The sequence below is a fragment of the Pygocentrus nattereri genome, chromosome 11 (genome assembly GCF_015220715.1).
Source record: "Pygocentrus nattereri isolate fPygNat1 chromosome 11, fPygNat1.pri, whole genome shotgun sequence".
Classification (NCBI taxonomy): domain Eukaryota; kingdom Metazoa; phylum Chordata; class Actinopteri; order Characiformes; family Serrasalmidae; genus Pygocentrus; species Pygocentrus nattereri.
The window spans coordinates 1,570,001-1,597,500 of NC_051221.1; the positions used below are offsets into that span (position 1 = coordinate 1,570,001).

The 27,500-nt window shown below is 43.5% G+C and overlaps 1 protein-coding gene across 6 annotated transcripts in view; it reads left to right on the forward strand.

The window, feature by feature from the left end:
* The window catches only part of fhod3a (formin homology 2 domain containing 3a), a 106,413-nt gene that overhangs the window by 44,219 nt on the left and 34,694 nt on the right, over positions 1–27,500 (forward strand). For 2 of the 6 annotated variants that reach the window (XM_037542859.1, XM_037542858.1), the window contains exons 4-12: positions 14,419–14,486; positions 15,741–15,846; positions 18,024–18,118; positions 19,260–19,371; positions 20,365–20,459; positions 21,101–21,244; positions 21,370–21,590; positions 22,103–22,138; positions 26,001–26,111. In XM_037542859.1, the coding sequence (XP_037398756.1) occupies positions 14,419–14,486; positions 15,741–15,846; positions 18,024–18,118; positions 19,260–19,371; positions 20,365–20,459; positions 21,101–21,244; positions 21,370–21,590; positions 22,103–22,138; positions 26,001–26,111 (988 nt within the window). The remainder of the gene's footprint in view (positions 1–14,418; positions 14,487–15,740; positions 15,847–18,023; positions 18,119–19,259; positions 19,372–20,364; positions 20,460–21,100; positions 21,245–21,369; positions 21,591–22,102; positions 22,139–26,000; positions 26,112–27,500) is intronic. The other 4 variants (XM_037542862.1, XM_037542863.1, XM_037542861.1 and 1 more) reach the window with 3 other exon arrangements.

The following is a 27,500-nucleotide window of genomic DNA, read 5'->3' on the forward strand; positions in this document are numbered from 1 at the left end:
AGTAACATGAATCACGGCTCATTAAGAACAGTAATATGAATCACGGCTCATTAACAGCAGTAACATGAATGACGGCTCATTAAGAGCAGTAATATGAATCACGGCTCATTAAGAGCAGTAATATGAATCACGGCTCATTAAGAACAGTAATATGAATCACGGCTCATTAAGAGCAGTAATATGAATCACGGCTCATTAAGAGCAGTAATATGAATCACGGCTCATTAAGAGCAGTAATATGAATCACGGCTCATTAAGAGCAGTAATATGAATCACGGCTCATTAAGAGCAGTAATATGAATCACGGCTCATTAAGAGCAGTAATATGAATCACGGCTCATTAAGAGCAGTAATATGAATCACGGCTCATTAAGAACAGTAATATGAATCACGGCTCATTAAGAGCAGTAATATGAATCACGGCTCATTAAGAGCAGTAATATGAATCACGTCTCATTAAGATCAGTAATATGAATCACGGCTCATTAAGAGCAGTAATATGAATCACGGCTCATTAAGAACAGTAATATGAATCACGGCTCATTAAGAGCAGTAATATGAATCACGGCTCATTAAGAGCAGTAATATGAATCACGGCTCATTAAGAGCAGTAATATGAATCACGGCTCATTAAGAGCAGTAATATGAATCACGGCTCATTAAGAGCAGTAATATGAATCACGGCTCATTAAGAACAGTAATATGAATCACGTCTCATTAAGAGCAGTAATATGAATCACGGCTCATTAAGAGCAGTAATATGAATCACGGCTCATTAAAAGCAGTAATATGAATCACGGCTCATTAAGAACAGTAATATGAATCACGGCTCATTAAGAGCAGTAATATGAATCACGGCTCATTAAGAGCAGTAATATGAATCACGGCTCATTAAGATCAGTAATATGAATCACGGCTCATTAAGAACAGTAATATGAATCACGGCTCATTAAGAGCAGTAATATGAATCACGGCTCATTAAGAGCAGTAATATGAATCACGGCTCATTAAGATCAGTAATATGAATCACGGCTCATTAAGAACAGTAATATGAATCACGGCTCATTAAGAGCAGTAATATGAATCACGGCTCATTAAGAACAGTAATATGAATCACGGCTCATTAAGAGCAGTAATATGAATCACGGCTCATTAAGAACAGTAATATGAATCACGGCTCATTAAGAGCAGTAATATGAATCACGGCTCATTAAGAGCAGTAATATGAATCATGGCTCATTAAGAAAGACATAATGAGTTAAGTTCCATTAACAGTAACAAACTTTACTGGTTTTAGATCATCCTGCTGCTCTTACAGTGATTTGATTCTTTTTTCTATTCCATGTTTATAGAGACAGGTTCACAGACACACACACACACACACACTCTGCAGTGTGTTGTCAGACCCCTCAGGGTCGCGTGGTCGAGTGCTTGGTTCGTTAGGTCAGACCCACGTTCCGGATCGTTCTCTTCACTGCTGAGAGGCTCTTCAGTTCCAGAAAGAAGGCCTGGCTTCAGTGCAGTGATATCCCGCAGCGAGTGGCTGTGGGTGTCTGTGTATTGTAGCTGTCACCGCTCTGTTTATTCGTGTTTACGTGGTCAAATGTGGTCAGATGCTGAGTGAAGGTCACAGTGTTCAGTTTCGAATGAAACGAGTGAATGAAGAGCGTGCCAGCTCTGTCCTGATGGACACGTCATCACCTGAACTTCACCGGTACAGTTTAATCCTCAGTAGGTCTGATGATTATCATTGATTTGTCTGTTTTGTTATTGATCCGGATACGAGCCTGGCAGGGTGCCGTGACTGGGTCATGTGAAGTTAAATGGAGCGTTGTGATGAGTCGCAGCTGGAAAGAAGGTGACCCACATCTCCTGACCACCACCAACACTGTCCTGCAACTGTCTGACCAATAGGAGAGCCGTAGATTGCTCTGCCAGCCAGTACATCTGTTTAAAGAGACTCTATTTTTAAGGCCAACAAAACTGGATTACTGACAGTAAACTTCTAGAACCCGTTAGAACTGATCACAGAATTTTAAAAAATTCTAAATATGTTTTCTAGAATCTAAAAAATAGAACTAAAAACTGGATCATTTTTAACCCGACCGACCTGATTCTGGAAGCACAGTTATTTTTTGCTCCACATTGTTTGGTCTTCATTAGAACCACTGTAATGCTGGACATTGTAATGATGATAATCAGACAGGTCAAATGATCCATGGTTGATAGTCAAGGAACTCCAGATACCCTCACACATGCAAGGGCTCTGTCCATCTCCGTCCATATGGTGGAGCAGTTAGATGGAACGCTAGGATGACTGAGGCAGAATTCAGGTGATACAGGTGACATAAAGGTAACTCAGATGACATTAGGGTAACTTGGGTGACATTAGGATACTCTTGACAATAGGATAATTGAGTGACCTCAGGGTGACTTAGCTGACATTGAGTCAGGTGACCGTAGGATACTTGAATGACATTAGGGTGAGTGGAGTGACATTAGGATCATCTAGTGTGCTTTAATGAAGAAATAGGTTGACTCAGGATGCTTTGTGGCAAGGTAACTCGGGTGACATTAGGGTGTCGTAATGACGTTAGGGAGACTCAGGAAGCTTCACAGTAACTCAGGTGACATTAGGATGTCCTAATGTGATTAAGGTGACTCAGGAAACTTTTTGGTATGGTAACTCAGGTGACATGAATTTATGCCATTAGAGTCTGTCAGGAAGCTTTACAGTAAGGTAACTCACGTGATATTAGGGTGACTCAGGAAGCTTTACAGTAAGGTGACTCACGTGATATTAGGGTGACTCAGGAAGCTTTACAGTAAGGTAACTCACGTGATATTAGGGTGACTCAGGAAGCTTTACAGTAAGGTGACTCACGTAATATTAGGGTGACTCAGGAAGCTTTACAGTAAGGTAACTCACGTGATATTAGGGTGACTCAGGAAGCTTTACGGTAAGGTAACTCACGTGATATTAGGGTGACTCAGGAAGCTTTACGGTAAGGTAACTCACGTGATATTAGGGTGACTCAGGAAGCTTTCCAGTAAGGTAACTCACGTGATATTAGGGTGACTCAGGAAGCTTTACAGTAAGGTGACTCACGTGATATTAGATTGACTCAGGAAGCTTTACAGTAAGGTGACTCACATGATATTAGGGTGACTCAGGAAGCTTTACAGTAAGGTGACTCACGTGATATTAGGGTGACTCAGGAAGCTTTACAGTAAGGTAACTCACGTGATATTAGGGTGACTCAGGAAGCTTTAAAGTAAGGTGACTCACGTGACATTAGGGTGACTCAGGAAGCTTTCCAGTAAGGTAACTCACGTGATATTAGGGTGACTCAGGAAGCTTTACAGTAAGGTAACTCACATGACATTAGGCTGACTCAGGAAGCTTTACAGTAAGGTGACTCACGTGATATTAGGGTGACTCAGGAAGCTTTACAGTAAGGTAACTCACGTGATATTAGGGTGACTCAGGAAGCTTTACAGTAAGGTAACTCACGTGATATTAGGGTGACTCAGGAAGCTTTACAGTAAGGTGACTCACGTGATATTAGGGTGACTCAGGAAGCTTTACAGTAAGGTGACTCACGTGATATTAGGGTGACTCAGGAAGCTTTACAGTAAGGTAACTCACGTGATATTAGGGTGACTCAGGAAGCTTTACAGTAAGGTAACTCACGTGACATTAGGGTGACTCAGGAAGCTTTACAGTAAGGTAACTCACGTGACATTAGGCTGACTCAGGAAGCTTTACAGTAAGGTAACTCACGTGATATTAGGGTGACTCAGGAAGCTTTACAGTAAGGTGACTCACGTGACATTAGGGTGACTCAGGAAGCTTTACAGTAAGGTGACTCACGTGACATTAGGGTGACTCAGGAAGCTTTACAGTAAGGTAACTCACGTGACATTAGGCTGACTCAGGAAGCTTTACAGTAAGGTGACTCACGTGATATTAGGGTGACTCAGGAAGCTTTACAGTAAGGTGACTCACGTGACATTAGGGTGACTCAGGAAGCTTTACAGTAAGGTGACTCACGTGACATTAGGGTGACTCAGGAAGCTTTACAGTAAGGTAACTCACGTGACATTAGGCTGACTCAGGAAGCTTTACAGTAAGGTAACTCACGTGATATTAGGGTGACTCAGGAAGCTTTACAGTAAGGTAACTCGCGTGATATTAGGGTGACTCAGGAAGCTTTACAGTAAGGTGACTCACGTGACAGGGTGACTCAGGAAGCTTTACAGTAAGGTAACTCACGTGATATTAGGGTGACTCAGGAAGCTTTAAAGTAAGGTGACTCACGTGACATTAGGGTGACTCAGGAAGCTTTACAGTAAGGTAACTCACGTGACATTAGGCTGACTCAGGAAGCTTTACAGTAAGGTAACTCACGTGATATTAGGGTGACTCAGGAAGCTTTACAGTAAGGTAACTCACGTGATATTAGGGTGACTCAGGAAGCTTTACAGTAAGGTGACTCACGTGACATTAGGGTGACTCAGGAAGCTTTACAGTAAGGTAACTCACGTGACATTAGGCTGACTCAGGAAGCTTTACAGTAAGGTGACTCACGTGATATTAGGGTGACTCAGGAAGCTTTACAGTAAGGTGACTCACGTGACATTAGGGTGACTCAGGAAGCTTTACAGTAAGGTAACTCACGTGACATTAGGCTGACTCAGGAAGCTTTACAGTAAGGTAACTCACGTGATATTAGGGTGACTCAGGAAGCTTTACAGTAAGGTAACTCGCCTGATATTAGGGTGACTCAGGAAGCTTTACAGTAAGGTGACTCACGTGATATTAGATTGACTCAGGAAGCTTTACAGTAAGGTGACTCACATGATATTAGGGTGACTCAGGAAGCTTTACAGTAAGGTGACTCACGTGATATTAGGGTGACTCAGGAAGCTTTACAGTAAGGTAACTCACGTGATATTAGGGTGACTCAGGAAGCTTTAAAGTAAGGTGACTCACGTGACATTAGGGTGACTCAGGAAGCTTTCCAGTAAGGTAACTCACGTGATATTAGGGTGACTCAGGAAGCTTTACAGTAAGGTAACTCACATGACATTAGGCTGACTCAGGAAGCTTTACAGTAAGGTGACTCACGTGATATTAGGGTGACTCAGGAAGCTTTACAGTAAGGTAACTCACGTGATATTAGGGTGACTCAGGAAGCTTTACAGTAAGGTAACTCACGTGATATTAGGGTGACTCAGGAAGCTTTACAGTAAGGTGACTCACGTGATATTAGGGTGACTCAGGAAGCTTTACAGTAAGGTGACTCACGTGATATTAGGGTGACTCAGGAAGCTTTACAGTAAGGTAACTCACGTGATATTAGGGTGACTCAGGAAGCTTTACAGTAAGGTAACTCACGTGACATTAGGGTGACTCAGGAAGCTTTACAGTAAGGTAACTCACGTGACATTAGGCTGACTCAGGAAGCTTTACAGTAAGGTAACTCACGTGATATTAGGGTGACTCAGGAAGCTTTACAGTAAGGTGACTCACGTGACATTAGGGTGACTCAGGAAGCTTTACAGTAAGGTGACTCACGTGACATTAGGGTGACTCAGGAAGCTTTACAGTAAGGTAACTCACGTGACATTAGGCTGACTCAGGAAGCTTTACAGTAAGGTGACTCACGTGATATTAGGGTGACTCAGGAAGCTTTACAGTAAGGTGACTCACGTGACATTAGGGTGACTCAGGAAGCTTTACAGTAAGGTGACTCACGTGACATTAGGGTGACTCAGGAAGCTTTACAGTAAGGTAACTCACGTGACATTAGGCTGACTCAGGAAGCTTTACAGTAAGGTAACTCACGTGATATTAGGGTGACTCAGGAAGCTTTACAGTAAGGTAACTCGCGTGATATTAGGGTGACTCAGGAAGCTTTACAGTAAGGTGACTCACGTGACAGGGTGACTCAGGAAGCTTTACAGTAAGGTAACTCACGTGATATTAGGGTGACTCAGGAAGCTTTAAAGTAAGGTGACTCACGTGACATTAGGGTGACTCAGGAAGCTTTACAGTAAGGTAACTCACGTGACATTAGGCTGACTCAGGAAGCTTTACAGTAAGGTAACTCACGTGATATTAGGGTGACTCAGGAAGCTTTACAGTAAGGTAACTCACGTGATATTAGGGTGACTCAGGAAGCTTTACAGTAAGGTGACTCACGTGACATTAGGGTGACTCAGGAAGCTTTACAGTAAGGTAACTCACGTGACATTAGGCTGACTCAGGAAGCTTTACAGTAAGGTGACTCACGTGATATTAGGGTGACTCAGGAAGCTTTACAGTAAGGTGACTCACGTGACATTAGGGTGACTCAGGAAGCTTTACAGTAAGGTAACTCACGTGACATTAGGCTGACTCAGGAAGCTTTACAGTAAGGTAACTCACGTGATATTAGGGTGACTCAGGAAGCTTTACAGTAAGGTAACTCGCCTGATATTAGGGTGACTCAGGAAGCTTTACAGTAAGGTGACTCACGTGACAGGGTGACTCAGGAAGCTTTACAGTAAGGTGACTCACGTGATATCAGGGTGACTCAGGAAGCTTTACAGTAAGGTGACTCACGTGATATTAGGGTGACTCAGGAAGCTTTACAGTAAGGTGTCTCATGTGACATTAGGGTGACTCAGGAAGCTTTACAGTAAGGTAACTCACGTGATATTAGGGTGACTCAGGAAGCTTTACAGTAAGGTAACTCACGTGATATTAGGGTGACTAAGGAAGCTTTACAGTAAGGTAACTCACGTGACATTAGGGTGACTCAGGAAGCTTTACAGTAAGGTGACTCATGTGACATTAGGGTGACTTAGGAAGCTTTACAGTAAGGTAACTCACGTGACATTAGGGTGACTTAGGAAGCTTTACAGTAAGGTAACTCACGTGATATTTGGGTGACTCAGGAAGTTTTACAGTAAGGTAACTCACGTGATATTAGAGTGACTCAGGAAGCTTTAAAGTAAGGTGACTCACGTGACATTAGGGTGACTCAGGAAGCTTTACAGTAAGGTGACTCACGTGACATTAGGGTGACTCAGGAAGCTTTACAGTAAGGTGACTCATGTGACATTAGGGTGACTTAGGAAGCTTTACAGTAAGGTAACTCATGTAACATTAGGGTGACTTAGGAAGCTTTACAGTAAGGTAACTCACGTGACATTAGGGTGACTTAGGAAGCTTTACAGTAAGGTAACTCACGTGACATTAGGGTGACTAGGAAGCTTTACAGTAAGGTAACTCACGTGATATTAGGGTGACTCAGGAAGCTTTACAGTAAGGTAACTCACGTGATATTAGGGTGACTCAGGAAGCTTTACAGTAAGGTAACTCATGTAACATTAGGGTGACTTAGGAAGCTTTACAGTAAGGTAACTCACGTGACATTAGGGTGACTTAGGAAGCTTTACAGTAAGGTAACTCACGTGACATTAGGCTGACTCAGGAAGCTTTACAGTAAGGTAACTCACGTGATATTAGGGTGACTCAGGAAGCTTTACAGTAAGGTAACTCACGTGATATTAGGGTGACTAAGGAAGCTTTACAGTAAGGTAACTCACGTGACATTAGGGTGACTCAGGAAGCTTTACAGTAAGGTGACTCATGTGACATTAGGGTGACTTAGGAAGCTTTACAGTAAGGTAACTCACGTGACATTAGGGTGACTTAGGAAGCTTTACAGTAAGGTAACTCACGTGATATTTGGGTGACTCAGGAAGCTTTACAGTAAGGTAACTCACGTGATATTAGAGTGACTCAGGAAGCTTTAAAGTAAGGTGACTCACGTGACATTAGGGTGACTCAGGAAGCTTTACAGTAAGGTGACTCACGTGACATTAGGGTGACTCAGGAAGCTTTACAGTAAGGTGACTCATGTGACATTAGGGTGACTTAGGAAGCTTTACAGTAAGGTAACTCATGTAACATTAGGGTGACTTAGGAAGCTTTACAGTAAGGTAACTCACGTGACATTAGGGTGACTTAGGAAGCTTTACAGTAAGGTAACTCACGTGACATTAGGGTGACTAGGAAGCTTTACAGTAAGGTAACTCACGTGATATTAGGGTGACTCAGGAAGCTTTACAGTAAGGTAACTCACGTGATATTAGGGTGACTCAGGAAGCTTTACAGTAAGGTAACTCATGTAACATTAGGGTGACTTAGGAAGCTTTACAGTAAGGTAACTCACGTGACATTAGGGTGACTTAGGAAGCTTTACAGTAAGGTAAGTCACGTGACATTAGGCTGACTCAGGAAGCTTTACAGTAAGGTAACTCACGTGATATTAGGGTGACTCAGGAAGCTTTACAGTAAGGTGACTCATGTGACATTAGGGTGACTTAGGAAGCTTTACAGTAAGGTAACTCACGTGATATTAGGGTGACTCAGGAAGCTTTACAGTAAGGTAACTCACGTGATATTAGGGTGACTCAGGAAGCTTTACAGTAAGGTGACTCACGTGACATTAGGGTGACTCAGGAAGCTTTACAGTAAGGTGACTCATGTGACATTAGGGTGACTCAGGAAGCTTTACAGTAAGGTAACTCACGTGACATTAGGGTGACTCAGGAAGCTTTACAGTAAGGTAACTCACGTGATATTAGGGTGACTCAGGAAGCTTTACAGTAAGGTAACTCGTGACATTAGGGTGACTCAGGAAGCTTTACAGTAAGGTAACTCACGTGATATTAGGGTGACTCAGGAAGCTTTAAAGTAAGGTGACTCACGTGACATTAGGGTGACTCAGGAAGCTTTACAGTAAGGTAACTCACGTGACATTAGGGTGACTCAGGAAGCTTTACAGTAAGGTAACTCACGTGATATTAGGGTGACTCAGGAAGCTTTACAGTAAGGTGACTCACGTGACATTAGGGTGACTCAGGAAGCTTTACAGTAAGGTAACTCACGTGACATTAGGCTGACTCAGGAAGCTTTACAGTAAGGTGACTCACGTGATATTAGGGTGACTCAGGAAGCTTTACAGTAAGGTGACTCACGTGACATTAGGGTGACTCAGGAAGCTTTACAGTAAGGTAACTCACGTGACATTAGGCTGACTCAGGAAGCTTTACAGTAAGGTAACTCACGTGATATTAGGCTGACTCAGGAAGCTTTACAGTAAGGTAACTCGCGTGATATTAGGGTGACTCAGGAAGCTTTACAGTAAGGTGACTCACGTGACAGGGTGACTCAGGAAGCTTTACAGTAAGGTGACTCACGTGATATTAGGGTGACTCAGGAAGCTTTACAGTAAGGTGACTCACGTGATATTAGGGTGACTCAGGAAGCTTTACAGTAAGGTGTCTCATGTGACATTAGGGTGACTCAGGAAGCTTTACAGTAAGGTAACTCACGTGATATTAGGGTGACTCAGGAAGCTTTACAGTAAGGTAACTCACGTGATATTAGGGTGACTCAGGAAGCTTTACAGTAAGGTAACTCACGTGACATTAGGGTGACTCAGGAAGCTTTACAGTAAGGTGACTCATGTGACATTAGGGTGACTTAGGAAGCTTTACAGTAAGGTAACTCACGTGACATTAGGGTGACTTAGGAAGCTTTACAGTAAGGTAACTCACGTGATATTAGGGTGACTCAGGAAGCTTTACAGTAAGGTAACTCACGTGATATTAGAGTGACTCAGGAAGCTTTAAAGTAAGGTGACTCACGTGACATTAGGGTGACTCAGGAAGCTTTACAGTAAGGTGACTCACGTGACATTAGGGTGACTCAGGAAGCTTTACAGTAAGGTGACTCATGTGACATTAGGGTGACTTAGGAAGCTTTACAGTAAGGTAACTCATGTAACATTAGGGTGACTTAGGAAGCTTTACAGTAAGGTAACTCACGTGACATTAGGGTGACTTAGGAAGCTTTACAGTAAGGTAACTCACGTGACATTAGGCTGACTCAGGAAGCTTTACAGTAAGGTAACTCACGTGATATTAGGGTGACTCAGGAAGCTTTACAGTAAGGTGACTCATGTGACATTAGGGTGACTTAGGAAGCTTTACAGTAAGGTAACTCACGTGATATTAGGGTGACTCAGGAAGCTTTACAGTAAGGTAACTCACATGACATTAGGCTGACTCAGGAAGCTTTACAGTAAGGTGACTCACGTGATATTAGGGTGACTCAGGAAGCTTTACAGTAAGGTGACTCACGTGATAGGGTGACTCAGGAAGCTTTACAGTAAGGTGTCTCATGTGACATTAGGGTGACTCAGGAAGCTTTACAGTAAGGTAACTCACGTGATATTAGGGTGACTCAGGAAGCTTTACAGTAAGGTAACTCACGTGATATTAGGGTGACTCAGGAAGCTTTACAGTAAGGTGACTCACGTGATATTAGGGTGACTCAGGAAGCTTTACAGTAAGGTGACTCACGTGACATTAGGGTGACTCAGGAAGCTTTACAGTAAGGTGACTCATGTGACATTAGGGTGACTTAGGAAGCTTTACAGTAAGGTAACTCACGTGACATTAGGGTGACTTAGGAAGCTTTACAGTAAGGTAACTCACGTGATATTAGGGTGACTCAGGAAGCTTTACAGTAAGGTAACTCACGTGATATTAGGGTGACTCAGGAAGTTTTACAGTAAGGTAACTCACGTGATATTAGGGTGACTCAGGAAGCTTTACAGTAAGGTAACTCACGTGACATTAGGGTGACTTAGGAAGCTTTACAGTAAGGTAACTCACGTGATATTAGAGTGACTCAGGAAGCTTTACAGTAAGGTAACTCACGTGATATTAGAGTGACTCAGGAAGCTTTACAGTAAGGTAACTCACGTGATATTAGGGTGACTCAGGAAGCTTTACAGTAAGGTGACTCATGTGACATTAGGGTGACTTAGGAAGCTTTACAGTAAGGTAACTCACGTGATATTAGGGTGACTCAGGAAGCTTTACAGTAAGGTAACTCACGTGACATTAGGCTGACTCAGGAAGCTTTACAGTAAGGTAACTCACGTGATATTAGGGTGACTCAGGAAGCTTTACAGTAAGGTAACTCACGTGACATTAGGGTGACTCAGGAAGCTTTACAGTAAGGTGACTCACGTGATATTAGGGTGACTCAGGAAGCTTTACAGTAAGGTGACTCACGTGATATTAGGGTGACTCAGGAAGCTTTACAGTAAGGTGTCTCATGTGACATTAGGGTGACTCAGGAAGCTTTACAGTAAGGTAACTCACGTGATATTAGGGTGACTCAGGAAGCTTTACAGTAAGGTAACTCACGTGATATTAGGGTGACTCAGGAAGCTTTACAGTAAGGTGACTCACGTGACATTAGGGTGACTCAGGAAGCTTTACAGTAAGGTGACTCATGTGACATTAGGGTGACTTAGGAAGCTTTACAGTAAGGTAACTCACGTGACATTAGGGTGACTTAGGAAGCTTTACAGTAAGGTAACTCACATGACATTAGGGTGACTTAGGAAGCTTTACAGTAAGGTAACTCACTTGATATTAGGGTGACTCAGGAAGCTTTACAGTAAGGTAACTCACGTGATATTAGGGTGACTCAGGAAGCTTTACAGTAAGGTAACTCGTGACATTAGGGTGACTCAGGAAGCTTTACAGTAAGGTAACTCACGTGACATTAGGGTGACTTAGGAAGCTTTACAGTAAGGTAACTCACGTGATATTAGGGTGACTCAGGAAGCTTTACAGTAAGGTAACTCACGTGATATTAGGGTGACTCAGGAAGCTTTACAGTAAGGTAACTCACGTGACATTATGGTGACTCAGGAAGCTTTACAGTAAGGTAACTCACGTGACATTAGGGTGACTCAGGAAGCTTTCCAGTAAGGTAACTCACGTGATATTAGGGTGACTCAGGAAGCTTTACAGTAAGGTGACTCATGTGACATTAGGGTGACTTAGGAAGCTTTACAGTAAGGTAACTCACGTGATATTAGGGTGACTCAGGAAGCTTTACAGTAAGGTAACTCACGTGATATTAGGGTGACTCAGGAAGCTTTACAGTAAGGTAACTCACGTGACATTAGGGTGACTCAGGAAGCTTTACAGTAAGGTAACTCACATGATATTAGGGTGACTCAGGAAGCTTTACAGTAAGGTAACTCACGTGATATTAGGGTGACTTAGGAAGCTTTACAGTAAGGTAACTCACGTGATATTAGGGTGACTTAGGAAGCTTTACAGTAAGGTGACTCCCGTGATATTAGGGTGACTCAGGAAGCTATATGGAAAGGCAACTCCGGTAACATTAGGGTCTCTTGATGCCATTTGAGTGCCTCAAGCAGCTTTATGATAAGGTAACTCAGGTGACATTAGAGTGTCTTAATGATGTTAAGGAGACTCAGGATGCTTTCTGGTAAGGTAACTCAGGTAACATTAGGGTGTCTTAATGATGTTAAGGAGACTCAGGATGCTTTCTGGTAAGGTAACTCAGGTAACATTAGGGTGTCTTAATGATGTTAAGGAGACTCAGGATGCTTTCTGGTAAGGTAACTCAGGTGACATTAGGGTGTCTTAATGATGTTAAGGAGACTCAGGATGCTTTCTGGTAAGGTAACTCAGGTGACGTTAGGGTGTCAGTGACGTTAAGGAGACTCAGGATGCTTTCTGATAAGCTAAGTCAGGTGACGTTAGGGTGTCAGTGACATTAAGGAGACTCAGCACACGTTCAGATGTTATGTGGGTTTGGAGAATATGTAAGTTGACATAGGTGCTACATTGCGGTGATCCATGGTGAAATCCTCTGGTGCTGATGGACCTTCTGTCTGCAGTCTCCTTCCTCTTCTGCTGCTGACTTGTTTGTCTTGTTTACGCCAGAACTTTGGCCTCTGTGGTCTTTTTTTCATTCCTTCATTTTTCACTTTTTTCTGTTTCTCTGTTCTCGTGGACGTCTGAAGTTGAAGGCTTCATCACTCTGTTAGATTAGTGGCCTCGAAACGTCTGACTTTTCCATTTGAGTGAGTTTAATTTTATTACAAATTAGAGTGACAGGCCTGCTGTCACTTTTATATTTTCAGCTCTCTCTCTCTCTCTCTCTCTCTCTCTCTCTCTCTGTCTCTCTCTCTCTGTCTCTCTCTCTCTCTCTGTCTGTCTCTCTCTCTCTATCTCTCTCTCTCTGTCTCTCTCTCTCTCTCTCTCTCTCTCTCTCTCTCTCTCTCTCTCTGTCTCTCTCTCTCTGTCTCTCTCTCTCTCTCTCTCTCTCTCTCTCTGTCTCTCTCTGTCTCTCTCTCTCTCTCTCTCTCTCTCTCTGTCTCTCTCTCTCTCTCTGTCTCTCTCTCTCTCTCTCTCTCTCTCTCTCTCTCTCTCTCTCTCTCTCTCTCTCTCTCTGCTGAGCTGCTGAGAGTCTGGTAGGAATCCTGTGTTATGAGTAAAGTATGTGACTGAGCAGTTTATCCCTCACAGGGGGGGCAGATCTGCAGGAGTGCTGTATGATAATGATTTATGAGGTTACAGAGCGCCTGCATTGTTTCCACCACACAATGAAGGAACAGAGAGAGAGAGAGAAAGAGAGAGAGAGAGAGAGACAGAGAGAGAGAGAGTTGAGAATGTTGGTCACTCTCTTTTTCTCCTCTGTTGTAGTATTTAAGTGGAGATATGTCACCAACATTAACACACAGGGTGTGTGTGTGTGTGTGTGTGTGTGTGTGTGTGTGTGTTATATATACTCAATTGGCAGATGGGGAAGAGGCATCACAAACACATAGATCTGTCAACAATTCAAACAATTAATCACAGTTTATCACATTAATTTAGGGAGTTTAAAGAGATTAATTACATTATTTTGTTTAGTTCACAAGTTATCAAGATCCCTTGTATTACTCAGTCTAATATTCATGACTAATCGCATAATTTAGGGCAGATAATCGAGATCATTGTATTACTCTGAGTAGTAATCACGATTAATCACATTATTAGTGCAGATAATCGAGATCATTGTATTACTCTGAGTAGTAATCACGATTAATCACGTTATTAGTGCAGATAATCGAGATCATTGTATTACTCTGAGTAGTAATCACGATTAATCACGTTATTTAGTGCAGAAAATTGAGATCATTGTATTACTCTGAGTAGTAATCACGATTAATCACGTTATTAGTGCAGATGATCGAGATCATTGTATTACTCTGAGTAGTAATCACGATTAATCACGTTATTTAGTGCAGATAATCAAGATCATTGTATTACTCTGAGTAGTAATCACGATTAATCACGTTATTTAGTGCAGAAAATTGAGATCATTGTATTACTCTGAGTAGTAATCACGATTAATCACGTTATTAGTGCAGATGATCGAGATCATTGTATTACTCTGAGTAGTAATCAAATTAATCTCTTTCTCTGTTTTCTCTCTCTCTCTCTCTCTCTCTCTCTCTCTCTCTCTCTCCTCAGAGAAGCTGTATAATTCTGCCGGGCGTGATCTCCGGAGGGCGCTCTTCTCCCTCAAACAGATATTTCAGGTAAGTTAGTCATGCTGTTGTCATAGTAGTGATAAACACACACGTGTCTGCCCTAACAGGGGGAACACGACAGCCGGTCGCCGTGGCAGCAACTGTGGGTTTCCCTGACAACAGGAAGGCTCCACGTGGCTTGGCAGGACGAGCGAGAGAGTAAATCCACAACCTGCCTGAGCGAATGGCTCTCCTGGGTGTGATACTCGGAGCTGCAAGACCCCTCCGAGTGACTTTTTGACCTGTGGTGGTCCGGACTTTTACACAACCTCAAAAATGTGTACTGTGTTCAACAAATAAAAGGGAGTTCCACCAAACTCTCCATAGTTCGGCGTGCGAGGTGTGAACAGAGAGACTCAGACTGTTTGGTGTCAAATGGTTCAGATGCCTTTACAGTGGTGGTGATGGGAACCAAGGGTTGCCATGACGACAACACGGTTTTATTAACTATCCAGAACCGTTCATGGTTCCATATAGAATCTAGAGTCTATATAGAGTTTGTCCAACAGTCTTTCGACCACAGTTTCTTCTGAAATTAATAGTGAGTTTGTGCTGCAGTATCAGCCTGTGCTCTTCTAGATGTTGGAACATTGCTGTGAGGATTTTCTTGAGCATTAGCGAGGTCAGGTACAGATATTGGATGGTCAGTTCTGGGTAACTCCAACTCAGCCCAAAGGTACTAGATGGGGCTCCATCACTCCTGAGAACCCGGTTCCACTGCTCCACAGCCCAATGCTGGGAGGCTTTATACCCATCTAGCCCACACTGGAGACCTAAGGATCATGTGCAGCTGCTGCAGAGGGTCCCATTATGTTGGTCACTGGTTTTCTTGTAATAGCTGGGTCAGTGATGGGTGACCTTAATATAACTGAACTCACTCATTCAAAGGAGCATCTGGATAGTTTTGGACATGCAATGTAGTTTCAACATTTCAGAAAATGAACATCAGCCATCCAGACTGGACCATTAGAACCAGAGGAGTCACTCTTACCCAAACAGCACAGCTTAAAGCAGCATAGCAGGAACTGGCAGGTCTTTCTTATCAAAACGGTCGTGGACCGCCAGTAAAAATAGAGCTGTAACTGAGAGACATGAAGGAACAGTTGTTTGCAGTGAACACCACCAATCAGAGTCCCACCATTTCCACAGTGAAATACTGGGGGGTTTATATCATTAGTGATGGTTGAACTGAAGGTTCTAATAATCTTATCAGCTCAGGGCTTTTTTAAAATGTACGGGGTTATTTTTGTCTGTGTGCTGCAGGACGACAAGGATCTGGTACATGCATTTGTGATGGCAGAAGGACTGACCTGTCTGATAAAGGTTGGAGCTGAGGCTGACCAGAATTACCAGAACTACATTCTCAGAGGTACAGCTACAACAACCATATACGCCAACCACAGCACTGTCCACAACACGAATTACACAGCATCTGTAACACCATCCACAACACCAACCAGCAGACCAATCACAACACTGATCACATCAACTGTAATACGCCAATGACACCATCCACAACACCAACCAGCAGACCAATCACAACACTGATCACATCAACTGTAATACGCTAATAACACCAAACACACCATCCACAACACCACCAACAGACCAATCACTTAAACCATAACACTGATCACATTAACAATAATAACTCCCCAATAACACCATCCACAACACCAGTCAGCAGACCAACTTTAGGAACAGTGGTGTTACAGCGCCCCCTGCTGGTCATTACATTCATGCCCTGTTAGTGTGTGTTTACAGACTCTGTGAAAGGATCTATAGTAACAGCAGTGTGACAGCGCCCCCTGCTGGTCATTACAGTCTTGTCCTGTTAGTGTGTGTTTACAGACTCTGTGAAAGGATCTATAGTAACAGCAGTGTGACAGCGCCCCCTGCTGGTCATTACAGTCTTGTCCTGTTAGTGTGTGTTTACGGACTCTGTGAAAGGATCTATAGTAACAGCAGTGTGACAGCGCCCCCTGCTGGTCATTACAGCCTTGTCCTGTTAGTGTGTGTTTACAGACTCTGTGAAAGGATCTATAGTAACAGCAGTGTGACAGCGCCCCCTGCTGGTCATTACAGTCTTGTCCTGTTAGTGTGTGTTTACAGACTCTGTGAAAGGATCTTTAGTAACAGCAGTGTGACAGCGCCCCCTGCTGGTCATTACAGTCTTGTCCTGTTAGTGTGTGTTTACAGACTCTGTGAAAGGATCTATAGTAACAGCAGTGTGACAGCGCCCCCTGCTGGTCATTACAGTCTTGTCCTGTTAGTGTGTGTTTACAGACTCTGTGAAAGGATCTATAGTAACAGCAGTGTGACAGCGCCCCCTGCTGGTCATTACAGTCTTGTCCTGTTAGTGTGTGTTTACAGACTCTGTGAAAGGATCTATAGTAACAGCAGTGTGACAGCGCCCCCTGCTGGTCATTACAGTCTTGTCCTGTTAGTGTGTGTTTACAGACTCTGTGAAAGGATCTATAGTAACAGCAGTGTGACAGCGCCCCCTGCTGGTCATTACAGTCTTGTCCTGTTAGTGTGTGTTTACAGACTCTGTGAAAGGATCTATAGTAACAGCAGTGTGACAGCGCCCCCTGCTGGTCATTACAGTCTTGTCCTGTTAGTGTGTGTTTACAGACTCTGTGAAAGGATCTATAGTAACAGCAGTGTGACAGCGCCCCCTGCTGGTCATTACAGTCTTGTCCTGTTAGTGTGTGTTTACAGACTCTGTGAAAGGATCTTTAGTAACAGCAGTGTGACAGCGCCCCCTGCTGGTCATTACATTCATGCCCTGTTAGTGTGTGTTTACAGACTCTGTGAAAGGATCTATAGTAACAGCAGTGTGACAGCGCCCCCTGCTGGTCATTACAGTCTTGTCCTGTTAGTGTGTGTTTACAGACTCTGTGAAAGGATCTATAGTAACAGCAGTGTGACAGCGCCCCCTGCTGGTCATTACAGTCTTGTCCTATTAGTGTGTGTTTACAGACTCTGTGAAAGGATCTATAGTAACAGCAGTGTGACAGCGCCCCCTGCTGGTCATTACATTCATGCCCTGTTAGTGTGTGTTTACAGACTCTGTGAAAGGATCTATAGTAACAGCAGTGTGACAGCGCCCCCTGCTGGTCATTACAGTCTTGTCCTGTTAGTGTGTGTTTACAGACTCTGTGAAAGGATCTATAGTAACAGCAGTGTGACAGCGCCCCCTGCTGGTCATTACAGTCTTGTCCTATTAGTGTGTGTTTACAGACTCTGTGAAAGGATCTTTAGTAACAGCGGTGTTACAGCGCCCCGTGCTGGTCATTACAGTCTGCTGGACTCTGCTGGTCATTACAGCCCAGTTGTGCAGTTTTAGTATGTTTAAGACAGATTAATATGCAGTTTAATGTTAACAACAGTGACAATACTAATACCACCTCTAATAATACTAATTATCAAAAAATATAATATTGGGGTATTATACAACAACAACAACTAAACAACAACAACAATAATAATAATAATAAAAATAATAATAATAATAATACTGATGTATCTGTTTTCTGAGTGCAGCTTTAGGTCAGATCATGCTGTATGTGGACGGGATGAATGGGGTCATAGATCATCCTGAAACTATCCAGTGGCTCTATGCTCTGATTGGCTCAAAGGTAAATGACACCTGAATAATGCACTGAAAGTGTTTAGTGATTGATTAAAGCAGAGAGAGGATCTGATCCGTTCTGATCTGATCTGTTCTGATCTGATATATTCTGACCTGACCTATTCTGATCTGATCTGATCTGTTCTGATCTGATCTGATCTGTTCTGATCTGATCTGATCTGTTCTGATCTGATCTGGTCTAATCTGTTCTGTTCTGATCTGATCTGATCTGGTCTAATCTGTTCTGATCTGATCTGATCTGGTCTAATCTGTTCTGATCTGATCTGGTCTAATCTGTTCTGTTCTGTTCTGATCTGATATGGTCTAATCTGTTCTGATCTGATCTGATCTGATCTGTTCTGATCTGATCTGATCTGTTCTGATCTGATCTGATCTGTTCTGATCTGATCTGGTCTAATCTGTTCTGTTCTGATCTGATCTGATCTGGTCTAATCTGTTCTGATCTGATCTGATCTGATCTGGTCTAATCTGTTCTGATCTGATCTGGTCTAATCTGTTCTGTTCTGTTCTGATCTGATATGGTCTAATCTGTTCTGATCTGATCTGATCTGATCTGTTCTGATCTGATCTGATCTGATCTGGTCTAATCTGTTCTGATCTGATCTGGTCTAATCTGTTCTGTTCTGATCTGATCTGATCTGGTCTAATCTGTTCTGATCTGATCTGATCTGATCTGGTCTAATCTGTTCTGATCTGATCTGGTCTAATCTGTTCTGTTCTGTTCTGATCTGATATGGTCTAATCTGTTCTGATCTGATCTGATCTGATCTGATCTGATCTGTTCTGATCTGATCTGATCTGATCTGATCTGGTCTAATCTGTTCTGATCTGATCTGGTCTAATCTGTTCTGTTCTGTTCTGATCTGATCTGGTCTAATCTGTTCTGATCTGATCTGATCTGATCTGGTCTAATCTGTTCTGTTCTGATCTGATCTGTTGTGATCTGGTCTAATCTGATCTCATCTGTTCTGATCTGATCTATTCTGATCTATTCTGATCTGTTCTGTTCTGTTCTGATCTGACATTATCTGATCTGTTCCGATCTGAGCTGTTCTGATCTGTTCTGATCTTATCTGATCTGGACTATCCTGATTTGTTCTGATTTGATCTGATCTGTCTGTGGTCAGTTCCGTCTGGTGGTGAAGACGGCTCTGAAGCTGCTGCTGGTCTTTGTGGAGTATTCAGAGTCCAATGCTGCTCTTCTCATTAAAGCCATCAACACTGTGGACTTCAAGAGAGGTACAAACACACACACACTCACACACACACACACACACTCACACTAGACACACATACACACACTCACACACACACTACACACACACACACATACACACACACTACACACAGTACACACACAGACACACACATGCACACACACACACACTCACACACACACACTACACACACACACACACACACACACTAGACACACATACACACTCACACACACTACACACACACACCCACATACACACACACACACACTCACACACACTAGACACACATACACACACTCACACACACACTCACACACACACTAGACACACATACACACACTCACACAAACACACTACACACACACACACATACACACACACTACACACAGTACACACACAGACACACACATGCACACACACTACACACAGTACACACACAGACACACACATGCACACACACACTCACACACACACACACTACACACACACACACACTCACACTACACACACATACACATATATACACACACACACACATACACAGACACACATATGCACACACACTCACACACACACTACACACACATACACATACACACACGCATACACACACACTCACACTCACACACACACTACACACACATACACATATACACATACACACACACGCATACACACACACACACACACACATACACACATGCATACACACACACACACATACACACACACGCAAACACACACACAGACACTCACACACACACTGAAACTCTATGGTGAGTAGAACTGATAAAGTGGACAGTGAGTGTTGATATGAGGAGGTGGAGTTAATGCAGTGGACGGTCAGAGTGTATAAGCATTATATACAACATCCATACAACATCCAACACCTCCACAAGGAGAAATACACAAACACTTTGATTGGATGGTTGGCTTGGTGATTGATTGGTAGGGTGATTGACCACTGTATTGACTGATTGATTGACTGATTGATTGATCATTGGCGTTCAGGCCGGAAGCAGTGGTCCAATGCGATGGAGATTTTGAGTGAGAAGGATGGAGTGGACACAGAACTGCTGGTGTACACCACGTCCCTCATTAACAAGGTACGTCCACTCGCTAACCTACACACTTACACACTGCACCATGAGCACACCCGAGACTCTCACACTCATCACTGCTGTCTCACACGTGCCTCATATTAATATGCTAATATACTCATTCCTAATTAGCACATTCATACGCTACGGTTGGAGCACTTATAAGGAATTACTGAACTTAGCATTTTAATGAGACTGCGTTGAGAATAGCTATTGGTGAAGGCTACCATCGCTAAGCTAGCCTAGCAACTCTTTTCTAGTTCAAAGGATGACACTGTACATAAAAGGCTGAGGTCGCCTAATTAGAGAATCCAGTCTGATAGCTTATTTATACATGAAAGATTAACTAATTACCTGTTAATTTAATATAAAGTCATATTTTAGGCTTAATGACCACAAGGACACCACTACCTAAAATATTGACCTTATAAGAAGGCCAGACTAAGACTAAGGATTTTATTTCATCATTACTCCCCCGTCTCAAAATTTCCAAACTGACCATATTGGCCGTTCTGGAGTTAATGACCTCGTAAACCGAATGACCTGGAGAAATATCGCCTGCAGAACCGGCCGCTTGCCCTCGGAGTGTGATGAGGGACGAAACGCCACTCGTTTTAATTCACTGCAATGCTCTCCTTTCCCCTCAGACTTTAGCGGCTCTGCCTGATCAGGACTCCTTCTACGACCTGGTGGACGTCCTGGAGGAGCAGGGCATGCAGGAAGTGACCCGCAGATACATCGGGCGCAAAGGAACCGACCTGGACCTGCTGGAGCAGCTCAACCTCTACGAGGTGGACGTCGCTCTGCTCTATCTGAGGCTGTCTGTCTGCTCTCCTTCACACGTTCATTCCCTCCTTACCTCAAGCGCATTCATATTTATATGAACATTCAGATGACCTGTGTAAACATTCTCCAGGCAACCCTTCGTCACGAGGACGGCGATGACGAAGGCCAGGCCCCTCCCACCGGCGGCCGCGATCGCCGCAGGTCCAGTGTGGGCGGGGTGGAAGGGCGGGGCTTGGAGAGACGCCGCAGTCGAAGACATTCATTGGGCAGAATGGGCAGCTCCACCCCTTTAAGCCCCACCTCCCCACATCGCACAAACTTCCATCCGTTTAACGGAGAAGTGAGTGAGAGGTAAGAAACCTTACACTGACTGGCCACTTTATCGGAAACACCCTACCTTCTACTTTCACACACTGGCCACTTTATTAGAAACACCTACCTTGTGCTTCCACTCACTGGCCACTTTATTAGAAACACCTACCTTGTGCTTCCACTCACTGGCCACTTTATTAGAAACACCCACCTTGTGCTTCCACTCACTGGCCACTTTATTAGAAACACCTACCTTGTGCTTCCACTCACTGGCCACTTTATTAGAAACACCTACCTTGTGCTTCCACTCACTGGCCACTTTATTAGAAACACCTGCCTTGTGCTTCCACTCACTGGACACTTTATTAGAAACATCTACCTTGTGCTTCCACTCACTGGCCACTTTATTAGAAAACCCTTTTAAAGGATTGGAACTGTATCTTGTTCTATTTAGCAGCTGGATCAATATTCAGTGCTGTTGTTGTGACACATTAACGCTGTCAAAGTGGTGCTGCATCATTTTGACGATGTTGTTCTGGCGTGTGCTCCAGAGAAGCGGTGTGTGAGTCAAAGCCTCTGATGGTTATGTAAGTTCACATGTTCTTCTTAAAAGCAGAGCATTAGCGTAAGCTACCTATGCTAAAATTAGCCATGCTAGACACAAATCAATACCTTGCTGGATGCACACTCCACTCCTCTCCCACTGCCCATGGCTCCACCTCCCTCAGCTTACCACCACTAAATCAGGTAGAGTCAGGTGAGGCCAGGAAGGTGGAGTGAGGGGAGACAAGCTTGGGCCAGGTGAGGACACGGAGAACCAGGTTAAGCCAGGGAGGGCAGGGCAGGCCAGTGAGGGCCAGGTGAGGCCTTGTAGGAGGTGGTAAAGCCTGGTAGAGTTGGGTAGAGCAAGGCAGGCCAAGGAGGGCTAGGTGAGTCCAGATAGGTCCAGGTAAGGCCAGGTAGGGAGTCAGGTAGAGATTTATGGGGCCAGGTGAGTCCAGTTAGGAGGAAGTTATGTCTAGTAGTCCAGGTAGGCCCAGCTGAGGCCAGGTAAAGTCATATGAAGCCAGATGTGGCCATAGAGATCCAAGTGAGGACAGCTGAGGCCAGGTGGGGCCAGGTGAGGCCAGGTTCTGGTCAAGTGAGGCCAGGTTGGACCAGGTTAGGCCCGGCAATGCTAGGTGAGACCATGATGGGCCAGTTAAGGCCAAGAGAGGTATGGCGAGGCTAAGCAGGGCAAGATGGGGCCTGGTGACTGACGGTTCTCCCACCTGGCACGACAGATGACTCAACTGATTAGACTACCTTCTCAAAACCCTATCTTACACTCAACCAATGCCCCTGGCCCTACCTGTAGAAGGTCCTCATGTAGACCATCTTTGTAATTTGTATTTAGTCCTTCACAGCTGAACAGTGGTCAAACTTTCTTCCCATTCCTGCTTTCCTCTCTGCTTGGTCTGTCCATCCACCACCTGTTCATCTTTCTACATTACCTTTTCTTTTCCTTCATGCTCTTTTAGTTCTTCTTTTCCCATCATCCCTCTCTCCACTGTTTCTTCTCCATCCTTCAGAGAGGTCTTTCCCTGAGAACCTACCACCCATGTGTGCAGAAATAATTCCCATAATGCTCTGCAGTGCTCAGTGCTGTTCCAGTAGAGTGCTTCATCACCCACTAAGGCACTAGTTCACCTCTGACCTTCACAGACATCTCCACATTCATCTTTTACACCAGCAGCTCTCGAACCAGAGACCACCAGAACAGAGACCACCCTTAAATTACTGTTTCAGTCACTGAAATTCAAATTACAGTAAAAAAAATGTACACTTTTAATACAGTATTAACTGATGGCATTTCAGGTCAGACACTGCAGGCAGGACTCATCAGTCTTTCAGGTCCTCAGATAAAGTGCAGCTAAATCATTCTGATCTTCTAAATCTGCAACCATCACAATGAAAAAACTCAAATTTTTCAGTGTTTTTAATGAACAGAAAAGCTTGTTTCCAGAAAACTCATAACTCCAAACTCAAATAATCAGCTAGTTAAATATGTCTCTTTCCTTTATATCAATGACAACAATCACATTGATGATGCTGTTTCCTCAGCTCAGCTGAGTCTCACTGATCAATAAGTCGAGTTTAATTACCAATGCTAGAGTCTTCAGTTGAGTTTGTTCTTCTTAGATTCTTCAGTTGCAAAATCATCTGAAGTTCTAATTTTGACAATCAAACTCAACTGAACAATCTAAATTTTTCAGTCAAACTCAACTGAAGGTGCTGGCATTGTTATTCAAGCTCAACTGAACAATCTAAGTGACTAACAAGGCTTCACCTCAGCTGAGTTGATTGATGACTCTAGATTCCTCACCTCATTGCAGCAGATTGATGACTCTAGATTCCTCACCTCAGTTGAGTAGATCGATGACTCTAGATTCACCTTAGTTGAGTTCATTGACTACTCTAGATTCCTGACCTTAGTTGAGTTGATTGATGACTCTGCATTCACCTTAGTTGAGTTGATTGAGGACTCTGGATTCCTCACCTCAGTTGAGTTGATTGAGGACTCTGAATTCCTCACCTTAGTTGAGTTGATTGAGGACTCTGGATTCCTCACCTCAGTTGAGCTGATTGATGACTCTGAATTCCTCACCTCAGTTGAGCTGATTGATGACTCTGAATTCCTCACCTCAGTTGAGTTGATTGAGGACTCTGGATTCCTCACCTCAGTTGAGTTGATTGAGGATTCTGGATTCCTCACCTCAGTTGAGTTGATTGAGGACTCTGGATTCCTCACCTCAGTTGAGCTGATTGATGACTCTGGATTCCTCACCTCAGTTGAGCTGATTGATGACTCTGGATTCCTCACCTCAGTTGAGCTGATTGATGACTCTGGATTCCTCACCTTAGTTGAGTTGATTGAGGACTTTAGCTTCTTAAGCTGAGTTTCAACTAAATCTAGATTCCTTAAGTCACTTGTGTTCGTTGTCTATTATGGTGACCATTTCTTAAAGTCAGGTTTTCCTTAGATTTAGCATCAAGAATATCAGCTTCTAGAAAACCCACTCTAGTGAAATTTCACATGTTCATTCCTGACCATATTCTGAAGAACATTACAGAAGGATTCTTAAGAAAGCAGGCAGCTGTAGCCCTTTGTTGGTGGGAGTCTTTCTGGAAAGGAACTCTTTAGCTGAAAGCGTTTGAGAGCTGCTGTTCTGAACTCTCATTAACTGTTATGGTATCGTTATTGTCTCCACTCTGTTTGCTCTGTTTGGTTACCAGCTCTTTGTGTTGGCACCTACAAATATGATCCTCTGTGTGTCTCATTCTTCAGTGTTTGATGTTGAAGACAGTTCCAGTCCATCATGTGGACACACCTGTTTATAAAACAGCGTTTCTCTTTATTTAGTACTGTTATTTCCCATATAACTGAACTGACTGTCTGTAATAATGTGCTTGGAATCACTCCAATCAGAAATACTGACTTTCTGACAGGTAGAGCTCTTCAGACTCCGCCCCCACACACACCTGAATGGCTCAAACACATTAACGAGGACACACTGTCCGCTAATGAACAAGCCTCTGAATTTTCACTACAGTTTAAATTCAAAATATTTATTGGGGGCATTTTCTCATTTTTATGAGAAGCACTCACATCAGGTGAGTTCACTTTGGACTGGTATTGTACACCTCTCTCTCTCTCTCTCTCTCTCTCTCTCTCTCTGTCTCTCTGTCTCTCTCTCTCTCTCTCTCTCTCTCTCTCTCTGTCTCTCTGTCTCTCTCCCTCTCTCTCTCTCTCTCTCTCTCTCTCTCTCTCTCTCTCTGTCTCTCTGTCTCTCTCTCTCTCTGTCTCTCTCTCTCTCTCTCTCTCTCGCTCTCTCTCTCTCTCTCTCTCTCTCTGTCTCTCTCTCTCTCTCTCTCTCTCGCTCTCTCTCTCTCTCTCTCTCTGTCTGTGTCTCTCTCTCTCTCTCTCGCTCTCTCTCTCTCTCTCCCTCTCTGTCTCTCTCTCTCTCTCCCTCTCTGTCTCTCTCTCTCTCTCTCTCTCTGTCTCTCTCTCTCTCTCTCTCTCCCTCTCTCTCTCTCTCTCTCTCTCTCTCTATCTCTCTTTCTCTCTCTCTCTCTCTCTCTCTCTGTCGCTCTCTCTCCCTCTCTCTCTCTATCTCTCTATCTCTCTCTCCCTCTCTTTCACTCTCTTTCTTTCTCTCTCTCTCTCTCTCTCTCTCTATCTCGCTCTCTTTCTCTCTCCCCCCTCTCTCTCTCTCTCTCCCTCTCTGTCTCTCTCTCTCTCCCTCTCTCTCTCTCTCTGTTGTCTTTCTCTCTGTCTCTTCCTCTCTTTTGCTCTATCTCTGTCTGTCTCTCTCTCGCTATCTCTCTCCTTCTCTCTCTCTTCTGGTTCATTTTGTCCTTGCATGTCCTCTCTGTCCTCTTGTCCTGCACTCCGTCCGACCTCCACAGAGAGGAGGAGTGTGAGGATGAGGAGGAGACTTCAGTCACAGGGTCTGATGATGATGATGGTGATGATGATGAAGATGGAAGCTCTAAGCCCGTTAGTCAGAGTGTTATCAGGTATTCTGCTACTGCAGGATGCTCCTGACCCCACCTTGCTCCCCTCCCCCTCCCCCTCCAGTGTGTCCCATGGCCTTATCAAAGCTCTAGAAAGATTATTGCTCAGGCTGATCACCTGACAGTACTAGATTTGTGCACCCACTTAAAGTAGCCTGATAACTCTAGATCCCTCAGCTCCATAGACTGATTGACGACTCTCGCTTCTTCATGAGTTTGATTGGTGACTGAATTACTCAACTGAGTCAATTGAGTTTGATCAACTCTTTCTCTAAATCTAGATACCTGTTCTAGATTCAGTTTTAGCTGAAGATCCTCAGCTAAGTTTGATTGACTACTCTAGATTTCTCAGCTGAAACCGATTGCCTGTTCTAGACTCCTCAGGTGAGTTTGACTGATGACTACTATAGATTGCTCAGCTAAGTTTGATTGACTACTCTAGATTTCTCAGCTGAAACTGATTGCCTGTTCTAGATTCCTCAGGTGAGTTTGACTTATGGCTACTTTAGATTCCTCAGCTAAGTTTGATTGACTACTCTAGATTTCTCAGCTGAAACTGATTGCCTATTCTAGATTCCTCAGGTGAGTTTGACTTATGGCTACTTTAGATTGCTCAGCTAAGTTTGATTGACTACTCTAGATTTCTCAGCTGAAACTGATTGCCTCTTCTAGATTCCTCAGGTGAGTTTGACTTATGGCTACTTTAGATTCCTCAGCTAAGTTTGATTGACTACTCTAGATTTCTCAGCTGAAACTGATTGCCTGTTCTAGATTCCTCAGGTGAGTTTGACTTATGGCTACTTTAGATTCCTCAGCTAAGTTTGATTGACTACTCTAGATTTCTCAGCTGAAACTGATTGCCTGTTCTAGATTCCTCAACCGAGTCGAGTTTGACTTATGGCTACTTTAGATTCCTCAGTTAAATTTGATTGACTACTTTAGATTCTTCAGCTGAAACTGATTGCCTGTTCTAGATTCCTCAACTGAGTCGAGTTTGACTGATGACTACTTTAGATTCCTCAGCTAAATTTAATTGACTACTCTAGATTCTTCAGCTGAAACTGATTGCCTGTTCTAGATTCCTCAACTGAGTCGTTTGACTGACGACTACTTTAGATTCCTCAGCTAAGTTTGATTGACTACTCTAGATTTCTCAGCTGAAACTGATGGCCTGTTCTAGATTCCTCAGGTGAGTTTGACTGATGACTACTTTAGATTCCTCAGCTAAGTTTGATTGACTCTTCTGGACTTCTCAGCTGAGTCTGTTTGATAAACCTAGATTCCTTAATCGTGTTTCATTTATGACTCAACATTCTAGTTCTGACCTGAGTGGGTTTAGCTGGTGAGCGTTCTTTTTCAGTCCAATCTACAGTTGATCACTCTAAAGATGTT